General features: G+C 44.0%; 1 protein-coding gene across 2 annotated transcripts; it reads right to left on the bottom strand.

Annotated features, from left to right (window-relative positions):
* Nucleotides 1-4457: 4457 nt before the first annotated feature.
* LOC128314883 (transport and Golgi organization protein 1 homolog) lies at nt 4458-6142 on the bottom strand. 2 transcript variants are annotated; one of them, XM_053219100.1, is made up of 5 exons: nt 6093-6142; nt 5354-5414; nt 5212-5247; nt 5062-5129; nt 4459-4937 (listed from the first exon to the last, which is right to left on the bottom strand). In XM_053219100.1, exons 1-5 carry the CDS (start codon nt 6113-6115, stop codon nt 4661-4663), a joined length of 465 nt encoding a protein of 154 aa, XP_053075075.1. In that variant the 5' UTR covers nt 6116-6142; the 3' UTR covers nt 4459-4660. The 2 variants fall into 2 exon arrangements, with proteins under 2 accessions (XP_053075074.1, XP_053075075.1); XM_053219099.1 differs by lacking the exon at nt 6093-6142 and having other exon boundaries at nt 4458-4937; nt 5354-5497.
* Between the last annotated feature and the right edge of the window lie 5804 nt (nt 6143-11946).

The following is an 11946-nucleotide window of genomic DNA, read 5'->3' on the forward strand; positions in this document are numbered from 1 at the left end:
GATCCTGAGGTCCTGCAGAGAATCTGGAAAAAAGCATGCTCTTAGAGAAACACTTCGCCTATACATGTTAATTGGGCTCAGCTAATTTATTTTAATTCAGAGGTGCTTCTCAGCTTAAGTAGAGTAAAATTTGCAGGGTACTTTTGTCCTCTAAAAAAATGAGCTAAAATTCTATTAACAAAATTAACACAAATACACTTTGAATTCTGGTGTAAATTTCCGTGTTTTACCTGTACCTGTGACACAGGACACATCAGAACCTGCTCATGTGAACCCAAGTGAAGGCCATGGTGGGGACTTGCCACACAGGTCATTTTGGAATTTTTTCTTTTCACAACTTAACTTTCAGTGTGTGTTTTCTACAACAAGTATGTCACCTCTTATAGTTCAGAATGTTCATACTCAGGGCACACCTGAAGGGATTCTGGATAGCATGTTTACCACAAAAAGATCGAATGCTGATGGATGTGAAAGTTATGCTGTCTAAGACCACTCTAAATGACACATGCAAAAATATAAGTTGCAGTGAAGGCAGTTCGCATTTTCAGATTGTAGAGATATCCACAGATTTTCTGAACACATTAAAACCCTTGACAGAAACAGGAGAGGAAGAAACAGCAAGAGCAGTGATGCCACATTGAGGAGATCCAGAAAGAATGAGGCAAGCCAGGAGACTTCCAAGTGGAGTGTGGGATCATCCACCTTGGCTTATTTCCAGGAACACACTGGAAAAGCCCTGAGGTCCTCACCCCTAAGCACACTTAACTTGTAAACTTACACAAAGAGATGCCAGGTGGCCAGTAGAGAAGCCCGTAGACTATTCGGTAAAGGTTGTGCGTTTGGAACATAAAAACACAAGCAGACATATCATACGACACAGAAGCCAGAGACATTGGCAGGAGCGTGTGCTGTACAGAAAGATGCGGGTGTCAGGAGAGACTTAGAACTGAAAATGGCCAGAGCATTTCCCTCGTACTTGTTGCACTTTTGGTAGAGTCAGTATTGGTATCACTCACGGGGGTGACACCAGCTCCTGGATCTGCTAAAGGCCCTGGATGGGATGGACATTTACTCTGATTTGAGTAGACTGTTGGGGGATTAAAAACCAAACCAAACCAAACCAAACAAAACAAAACAAAAAAACCCTCCCCACATTCCTCACACAACTTAAACTCTTTGCTCCAGTCAGATCACAAATCACATGCAGAGGGTGTGCCTCGTCCCTCAGGTGATCCCCAAGAAGTGGAAGACCCATCCTGTAAACCCTGACGAAGACCTGTAAAAGCCTTGATTCAGAGGTTTTCATCACTCATCAAACAATGATGGATGGCTGGGGCTCGAGTAGATGGATATACATTAGGCTGTGCCTCATGCCTCACAGAGCCCAGCCCGCGGGCAGGGCATTTCTAATGAACCGCTATGTCTGCTTTTCTGCATACAGCCCCATTCCTTCTCCACGAGAGACACCTGTACCAACACAGAGTGGAGGAAATGACAGAAAGATGATATGTCGATCGTGAAACATGAGGAATGTGGTAATGGCGGCAGACACATTCCCCTTGCATCATAATGGTCCGTGGTACCACCTCTGCACCTTGGCCAAAGACCTAACACCAACAAAAATGAGTGTGCTTTACAAGTCAACTCATACCGCTCAGCTCATCTTACCAAGTGTTGCGGGTGGAGGGTTTGGGGTGACCCCAGGGCCACCAAGGTCAGGAGGTGGATGTGCCGAATAGCCCACGGGGGTGCATCTAGGGTCCTTGTCTGCAGAATCTTCCAGTTAATGGAGGAGGTCCCCATGGATCCACACTGTCCTGCAGAACAGAAGTGACAGCTATGTGCCTATGCCAGACAAGAGAACCAATACCAAAAGCAGCTTTAACCCAGAGAAGAACGTGTCAGCACCTGCCACCTTCTCTGCCACCAGGATCCAAGAGAGTAACATCAGTACCTGAAAACTCTGTCCCTGCCACTGGATACCACCTACAGCTTGGGGTGGTAGATGCAAGAGGAGGAACTCCTGTCACCACACATCACTGCCCATGTCTGCGGAAGTAAAATGGCAAGGGTCCTGTCCTAGAGGGGTAACAGAAGTAATTACATAGTAATGAAGCAGCATTCTCCAGACAGGCAGGCATCTATGTCCCAGTTCACCCTGCATGCCTCCTCTGCAGTGACTCCTGATGCTCTGTTTTTGGTATATTAGGAACACAACAAATTGAGTGCAAATAAATGGCTCATATTCTGCTCGTGGAATCACAGCCACTTCTGGCGAAAAGGTCTGCAGCCGGACCCTCACTTTGCCTCCTCCGCTCCTCTCCCTGAAAAGAGTCTTCCCTCTTGAAGTGGTGTCAAAGGCCTCTGAGACCTCTGGGGAGTGGAGGATGCCTGGGATCTTGCAGGGGAATGAGAGTCTTCTGTAAGGAACAAGTGACTTGTGGTGAATGTCTCCAAAGCTCAGATGTGTTCATCTTAATTCATAGGGAATTCTGATTTTAAGCATACTACAGAACACAGAGTGATTAAGTCCTACAGAAAACAAGAGGTAAAAATTCACATGACAGAATTAATTGAAGTGTGTTTTGATTTCTGGTATAAAACTCCTGGGATGTGTCATGAGACTGTATCAGCTCTAACAGTGACTGGGGACACAACCACAAACTGCTCATATGAACACAATCGAAGGACACAACGTTCAGGTTATTTTTACCTAAGGTATAGCTGGAAGGCTTCCAGACAACTCATTTACCAACAAAGACGGGAAGGTGATGAGTGATGATAATGACTTTGTCTAAGACCACTCTGAATCGCACAGGGACACCTGGGTGGCTCAGTCGGTTGAGTGACTGACTTCAGCTCAGGTCATGATCTCACGGTTTGTGAGTTCAAGCCCCGCGTCGGGCTCTGTGCTGATAGGTTAGAGCCTGGAACCTGCTTCTGATTCTGTGTCTCCCTCTCTCTCTGCTCCTTCCCCACTCGTGCTCTGTCTCTCTCTGTCTCAGAAATAAAAACATTAAAAAAATTTTTAAATTGCACAGGGCACAAAATAAAAGGTTGGAGTAATGATGGGGTTTTGCATTTTTCAATTTTAAACAATATGGTAGACTTTCTAGCAGGTTAATCTCCTAGCCAGAATCAAGAAAGGAAGACACAGCAGCCACACTGTTCCCACAGAGTTGAGGTCTGGAAGGGGTGACCCAGGCCAGGAGACGTCTGTTTGGAATATGGGGTCATCCTCCTCTCGTTATTTCCAGAAACACATGGTAAAGTTTTAGGGTACTCAGCCTCTGAGCCCCTTGGGCTTCTAAACTTACCACAAAAAGATGACAGGCTGAAAATAGAGAAGCTTGTAGGCTCCTAGGTTAAGAGTGTGCATTTGGAAAACAAATAACAAGCAGACCTATCACACAACACACAAAATGACACTAGGCCAGGGGAGCGTGCTGTACAGAGAGATGAGGGTTTCCCGAAAGTGTTACGACTGAGAATGGTCCCAGGGTTTACCTTGTCCTTGTCTGCATTCTTTGTACAGTCAGAGCTGCTGTAACTCACAGAGGTTGCATCAGTTTCTGGATCTGCTAAGGACCCCAGAAGGGATAGAGGTTTATTCTACTTTAGTGTACTGTGTGAAATTAAAAGAAGCCCTCACCTCATTCCTCCAATATCTTAAACTGTTCCCTACACATAGGTCCTTGGCCAGAGGCAGAGGGTATCCCACATGCCTCAGGTAACCTCCAAGGATAAGGAGGACAATCCCATCACCTTGATAAAGACCCCACCGTGCCCTAGTTCATGGTTTTCGCAATTAATCAAATAACTGTGGACAGGTCAGGCTCAACTAGCAATCTCGCAGTCATCACTTAAACAGAGGTTTCTCAGTATACATTATGGGAAATCACCATTTCATTACAGATTAAGAATAACAATGAGGATGCCTGGGTGGCTCAGTCAGTTAATCATCTGACTCTTGATTTTGGCTCAGGTCATGATCTCACAGCTTGTGAGTTCGAGCCCTGCATCCGGCTCCACCCTGACAGTGGTGGGATTCTCTCTCCCCACCTCTCTCTCTGGTCCTCCCAGACGTGCACGCGTGCGCACGCTCTCTCTCTCTCTCTCTCTCTCTCTCTCTCTCTCTCTCTCTCTTAAAATAAACGAGCTTAAAAAAAGGGTAAATGGAGCATACTGATTGGGGTATATCATCAGGGAATGCTCAACCCGGGTATGTTTCTTCAGGCTCCAGGTGGATTGTTCAGTCTTTTCGCTTATCTATAAACTGCCTTCTCCATGGGAAGTTATTATATAACTATATCTGATTAGAAATGTACTTACACTCATATACAAACGAGAAAAGGAAAACGATGGGTATTTAGCAGTGAAGCCGCAGACTTGCCTGATAACATTAGAGGACGAAGCTATAGGGAGCCTGAATTAAGAACGTAGGGCTATGGTTCAAGAAAAAAATAAAATGACAACATTAAAAATAGTAACGAAATGAACTCCTGAAATAAAACTAAAATAAAGTCTTCACATCGTGTCAAGGTGGGAAGAAAGCTAAGGCCCATGTCCCGTCATCCCCTCCAGGATCCTCTCTTTAGCTAGGGGATGCTGGAGGAGGTGGGAGGGTCCGCAGTCAGGGGAGGGGCCTGAGCTCCACCAGTCACAGGGACAGGTGCTCCGCTGCCTGGGGCACCAGAGGAGAACGCCCTCCTGTCACCCCTTCAGACCACCTGCTATCCTTAGGTAGTAATTGTGGTTCTGTCCAGGACACACGATGATCACCCACAGGAAAAGGCTTTGCCGCAGAAATTAGGCTGCTGCACGTCACCACATGCTCCTTACCTCTCCTCGGAGGGTTCTGTGTCTCTGGACTTCCAGGCATTGGTCTCCGCCTCCTGTATCCCTCAAACAGCCTCTTTCCTTCCATCCCATCCAGTCTTGGATACAGAAAAAGAATGGACTTCTATAAGAGTTGCAATGCCACGTCCTCTGACTAGACACTAAACAGCACCGCTGTCATCCCTCAAAACACCCATAAAAACTCATGTCACGCTCCCACACCTGTGTTTCAAGCGGGCGACCTCCTGGCTCTGCTCTGCCGTTTCCCTCTCCCAGATCTGAGGCTTGATCTGGGGGAGAAAAACACATCCACCTTCAGTCGTGCCACACTGTGCGCCAAAGAGGGGGAGGAGGAAAAAAGGAAACGCTTACCCAGTTGTCCTGAGCATTCTTCTCATGACCTGCGATCTGAAAAAGCAACAATGAAAAGTTCATATTTAGGAATTCCAAGGGCCACTACATTCACCCACATGAGGTACTAAGGGTTCCATATGTCAGGCAGAACTCACGTTACCTGGTGTCTGAAGGTGAGTTCTGCCTGCTGCAGCTGTTCTTGTCTTTGTCCATTTTGTTGCCTGTGAGTTATAGTTGCTTTTGTCAGATAAGGCCCAATATTGGGTATGATTTTCAATAACCTGCCCATGTTCTCATCCTCCTCCTATGTGTCCCCTAATACAATTTTACACATGAAACACTTTTCACATGATTATAAATGTACAATAGGATCAAAACTATTGTTCCATCCTTTCCTAACTCATTCCATGACCGTAGGGTTCAGAGTTCACATAATTCCTTCCCACTTTCAATTGTGCCCTAATTCATCATGTGACAAGTGTCTTTCATCATAAAGCTCTTTCGTCCTTTCACTTAGATCTTCACCATGTTTCCTAGGGTTGCAAAGACCAGGGCCATGAAATGGCACTACCAGTTGATGGTATGATTCATTCTAAGACACACTGCTTTCCTACAGATTATGATACTTGACACCACCCCCCAGGAACGTTGGCATGGATGAAGTTTCCACACAGTCTGGCCATTGCTTGAAATCTGGAAATGTTGATGAAGTTACTTGTTTTGTTCTTTCTAAATCTTACCTTTTTATCTGTTAATACTCTATGCATATGTCCTCTGAAGGTTTGTTTACATTACTATGTTGAGTTTAAACATAGACTTTTAACCTTGTAAAAAGGTTAGAAACACAAAAAAATGAAGAGAGGTTTCATGAGCTGCTGGTAATTAGTAGCTGAACTCACTTGTACTTGTTTATTTCTTTCATAGGTATTTTCACATTTCCCCTGCAGCTGCCAGCTGTTCACACTGTGTCATTTTCAGCTTCCTAAGATGGGAAAGACATATACACGGTCCAGGAGCCAAGGTCCACAAATTCTGCCTTTTTACCTCCCAGCACTCTTGAAGGCCTAGATACAAATACCTTTCCCCACCTCTCCCGTAAATGCACAGACTGACAACACAGTCAGAGAAATGAACTGAACACCCCATTTCAGTTAAAGAAATTCAGCCTCTGTCTGCTGCCATGTCTCTGCTCTCAGACCTGTTTCCTCTCCTTCATCATAAAGTCATCAAATAATATTGCACTTTGTGCCTTCCCAGAGCTGGACTTTGGTTTGAGATGGTGAAGGCTCATTTCAGTTCAGTGTCAAAAGCCGTGTCTGACCACCCATACCCATTAGGATGAAGCAAGGGATCATCACAAGTCTCACCCCTCCGTGGGGAGCCCTGATTCTCAATCCAGAAGTTGTACCCTGACACAGACAATCACCCTGAAAGACGACCTTCCAGGATATGGCTTCCCCAACATTGCAGCTCACTCCCAGACATCGCTAGAGTCAGGAGTACAATCCCTGCGTCCACCTTCACATATCCTGGTGGAGGAAAAGGCCAATCTTAGAGCAGCAACATCACCTGAGGTAGAACCTGATATGAACTGTCACACAGTCTGGGTTTATCTCCAGGAAACAGACTTCAGATGGAAAACTATCAACTTCATGGAGCCAATGTACTTGAACAAGACTCAGTTCATTGACAGTGAAGGCAGCGAAGGGAAATGCTTAGAAAGGCTGGTTTGCTGTGTTGCCCTCAGACTATTTTGTTCATGGTGTTGCTTTAAAGGGTTTCAACTTGGTACTGGATGTATTCAAGAATCACATGCAAAATTGAAAGACTCCTAGAAACTGACACCAAACCTCTAGACAGAGAAAGGCACATGCATTTCCTTCCGGCATCTCAGGCAGTCCTTCAACAAATGCTTTCTGGAGTGGCTGGAATGTAGTGGTTCTGTTGTAAGGGATTGAAAATAGAAAGGTGGCCAGGGTGCTGTACGTGCTCCCCAAAAGAGCTTAGAAATGATAAAAACAAGATGCCAGTGAGACAGAGCAGGCTCCACCCCAGGTGTGGGAAGGACTAACAGAAGCTGAGTCTCCAGGGAAGAGAAGGAAGTATTTCCTTTTCAGTGTGAATGAGGGACTCTAAAGGCCCTGATCTCCTCCTGAGAACAAAAGGAAATACTGTACAAAGGAGGAAACATGTGAGCGAATGCACCAAATTTCTAATGACCCCATGAAGACACATGTGACCAAGATGGAGAAGAAGGGAGCCCAGGACAAAGCCAGCCTGGCAGTGGGAACCAATCTCCCCAGGACTCATCAATGAACTTGGGGACAGACAACTGAACTGCAAAATAGCTGAACAACTTTATGGGCACGGACTTAGAAGGAAACGTGTGTAGTTCAGAGGCGGCCAGCAAAGATGAGCCCTAGTGAAGCTGCGGGCTTTGGTCAAGACTCAGAGGAGTTACACTTCAAAGATCGGGGGACAGGAAAGAACTCAGCTTCCTTAGGGATTGGCCTGCTGTGAACAATCTCACTAGCAGAACTGATGCGGGGATCCAGTACTACTGGCGCCCCTACCCACTTTCCAGAAATAAATTTCTGTGGTTTCTGCAGCAGATCATTGATTTTTTCCCTACACATTCTTGACCCATGTGGGGTCCTGAACAAAAATGACCTACTTCCTGGATGACAGGGCAACGTGATGGGACTGAAACCCATGCGCCAATGGAAATGGATCCCAAGCAGATCCAGACATCAATGTTATTAATGCTGATACCTTCCCTCTTCCACCCCAAATACATGACACAATGTGTGACAAGCACTTAGGACAGAAAGGAAGATGCGGGTGACAGAAAGCAAGGTAAGAAGGACAGGCACAATTCTGAGTGCATTTGGCAAAAAATTCGCAAAGAATTTTAATTATCTCTACTGGCCGTCACATTCATGCATACAACAGTACTTGTGATAGTTCTCACACGAACACTTTACTCTTCTATAGCCACTTTTCTTCCTTCACAGAATTCTTCAAGGATGCCTGCTTTGTCCTTCAGCTGTTTGACTTTTGCTTCTTTGGTTGCTTTCACAGACCTCAATGCATTACACTTGTCTTCCAGGGCCTTTTTATTTTCTGTACAAACATGGATTTGCTTTCTAAGTGTGCACATGACCTGAGACTTGTTTTTGGTGAGATAGGAAAAGGGCAAGAACCGTGAAGGCAGGAAGGCACTCTTTCCCTTTCCAATGCAAAGTCATTGTCACCAATATGGGGATTTCTCCGCAACAGACAGCATACTTTCCAGTTGACAGTTATTGGACCTCAAGACTCTCAACTCTACATGCTCGAATTCACCATTTTCATCTTGCGTTTTTAAGTAAGACAGATATGAGAAAAACACTTTCCATAAGTAATGATCGCACAAAAATTTGCACCTAACACAGGATTGTGCATTGCAATAAACAAAGACCTTGAGGCATAAACATAACTAGGAGAAGATAAAGATGGTGGGAAATGGTTCACGTCAGATAGCTTATAAATGGTTTTCTTGTTGGAATATATATATACACACACACACACACACACACATCTGTATATGTGTGTGTGCATACACACACACAAACACACATGTTTTCCCCATTCATGTTGAAAATTCAATGTTCAGCATTACAAGAGGAAGAGACTATGAGGCACCTGAGTGGTTCAGTCAGTTGAGTGTCAGACTCTTGATTTCGGGTCAGGTCATGATTCCAGGATCATGGGATCTAGCCCTGTGTTGGGCTCCACGCTGAGTGTGGATCCTGCTTAAGATTCTCTCTCTTTCCCTCTGCCTCTCTCCCCCACTTGCATGCCTTCTCTCACTAAAATAATAATAATAATAATAATAATAATAATAATAATAATAATTTAAAAATAACTTCTTTAAAAAAGGAAGGGACTATACACTTTACATTTTCCCCATTGTCTCTCAACTGTCTTTGAGAATTTTCTATATATCTTGGAGGGCAGAGCTGAATGATGTGATAATTAGTTGTGAACATAAAAGATAAATCCTAGTCCTGGAAATGGCAAAAGTCATCATGGTAGTCGTAGTGAAATTCCAGGTCCCTGGGCAGGAGGTTGGACTCCCAGAGGCCCGCTCTCTACTGTGGTAATGGCAAGCTAATATGCTGTGCTTACCTCACCCAATACCAATGAACAAAGCACAATGAACTAATACCAAGTCTTAGCACTTCCTAATTCTTCACATTCCTCTCTCTCTCTGAGATAGCAAGGCAGCATGTGCACTTTGAAGGGTGTCTTTTAAAATTTCATTAAAGTGCTCAACTTTTCTGATGTTCTCCTTTAACAAACCATGTTGAATGAGTAATAATAATTCGTTATTTTACTTGTGTTTTTAGAATGCAATCTAGGCAAAGAAGGGATTCTTACCTTCCATTTAAGAGCTTCATCAGAGAGAAACTTCCGTTCTCTCTTAGTTTCCTGAAGATGTTTCTTTAATTCATTGTTTTATAAAACATGAAAAAGGACTCAGAATTCAAAAAAAAAATAAAGCATAATGCTAGATAAACCTGTCTTCTAATGTGTGACTCCTTTCACAAAGAGAGAGGTAGCTCTTTACATTTGTGAAGCTTGTCTTCAATTGGGACTGTTTATAAAAACACATGAAATAGGTCAGTAGGATGCTCTACCAGAGTGGAAGTAACCAAAATGAAATCACACAAAATATTTGAAAGGGCAATGCTACCTTCTATTCCCAAGTGGATATATCTTCAGCAAGTTCTTTGTTTTCTTTCTTAAAATTATTGATCTTCGTGGTTGTTTGCTGTAAACTAACTAAAAGGAGATAAAAACAATTTCTGAGGTTGTTACCAAACCAGTTATATCGAATAATCCCAGGGTTTTAGCCGCACAGACACATAACCTGACAGGTGGGTGTAACTAACAGTTTAGCTTTCCCGTGTGTCTGAAGAAATCAAGTTTCAGCAGCATTTTAAACCGAAGAAAGCCTATTTCAATGAGATTCCTATTTAAAATATTGTCCAAAATGGAGAAATGCAATAAAATATCTTCTGCTAATTTCTCTCTTATCTGGAAGCACCCTTCTTGGAAAATTCAGTCCCTTTAAATAGTCACCACCAGAGATGAAACAGAAAAATCAAATCCTATCAACTTACATTTCTCTCCTCCAAGTATTAAGGTACACAGAGAGGTCCCAGCAAATAAAGGAACAAACAAAAACAAAAAAAAAAACATCATTTAGTCTGGATTTGAGCCACTCACACCCCCAGGTGCTACTTGGAATTCCACACAAAGAAAGCTCAAACTGCTGCTGACTGACTACTCAAAGGTCTTGGATGACTTCCTCCTGCTCACAGATTGCCTTTCATGAACCCTAGGCCAGGAGCCCTGGAGGACAAGGTCTTTGGAATCAAACATACGGGTACCATCTCAGCTTTACACTTAGTGGCTGAAGGATCTGGATTAATGGCAATTCCAAGAAGACAAACTTTTTTCATCCCGACATGCGAGTATTACCCTCCAACCTTAAAGGAATATTATTCAACACACAGGAAGCACCCAATTACAGGTGGATAGCACACGTAAGCTCTAGAACAGACTCCTCTAACAGGGATTAATTCTCTTATCTGACCACAGAGTGCAAACTTCTATTGGCCGGCCCACTGTGAGAGCTCTCATGCCCTGAGATCACTCTTGTCCCCACCACCACCACTGCATTCAAAGGGATGAACACCAGCCTTTGAGGGCTCCTTACGTGTCGGGCAGCCACCCTGGCTCTCAACAGACAGCACCACAGCATCACCACAGTCTATGGAGCCCACGCAGAGTACATTTCCCCCATTTGTGTCACATTCACTTCTCATTCTTCCCTGGCATGGACGGCTCCTTGCACCTCAGACTCAAAACCTTGGTTTAAACCTCTCTTGTGACACACACCCTGCCTGGCAATATCTGGCTTCTTCTCTAAGCTTAGGCTTCTTGATAGACTCAAAAAGGGTTTTCTTATCTTCACATTTCAGCAAGAGCCGGGTCATGGCCAAGTGCTCACTCCACACCTCAGGCTCATATCATCACGTGTTTCCTAACCATTTCTATGTAAAATTACACTCATTTCATTCCCTCGACTTTGGTGATGTGTTCCTCCTCGTGATCTCTTATCTTAAGGGATGGCAACTCCCCTCCACATTGTCACTTAGGCCCCAAACAGGGAAGAGAAAGATTTTCAAGAGTTAACATGCCAATTAGACATCAGAAATCACCATATGTATCCCTAGTTGAATGAAAATGCACATCAAGGGGTGCCTGGGTGGCTCAGTTGGTTGAGTGTCCAGCTCTGGGTCAGGCCATGATCCCATGTTTTGTGGGTTCTACCCTCACATCGGGCTCTGTGGTAACAGCTGGGAGCCTGGAGCCCACCTTGGAGTCTGTGTCTCCCTCTTTCTGTCCCTCCCCCACTCGCACTTTGTCTCTCTTCCTCAAGAAGAAACAAACATGAAAAAAACCCACATCAAACACCAGTACTGAGAAAATATTACAAAGAAAACTAAAGCTTGAATTCTTACCTTGATATTCTCGAGGTTCTAAGAGAGGAAGAAACAAAATTAAGTTTGCTGTCAAAACCTATTGTTAGTAAAAAACCCAGTGTTCATGGTACATACTAAAATAATACTCCAATGAAATTACAATAATCATTTAATTTTGCATAATGAATTCACCGGATTACAAAATAGGAAAAAATTA

This window comes from Acinonyx jubatus, chromosome A2 (assembly GCF_027475565.1).
Source record: "Acinonyx jubatus isolate Ajub_Pintada_27869175 chromosome A2, VMU_Ajub_asm_v1.0, whole genome shotgun sequence".
Taxonomy (NCBI): Eukaryota; Metazoa; Chordata; class Mammalia; order Carnivora; family Felidae; genus Acinonyx; species Acinonyx jubatus.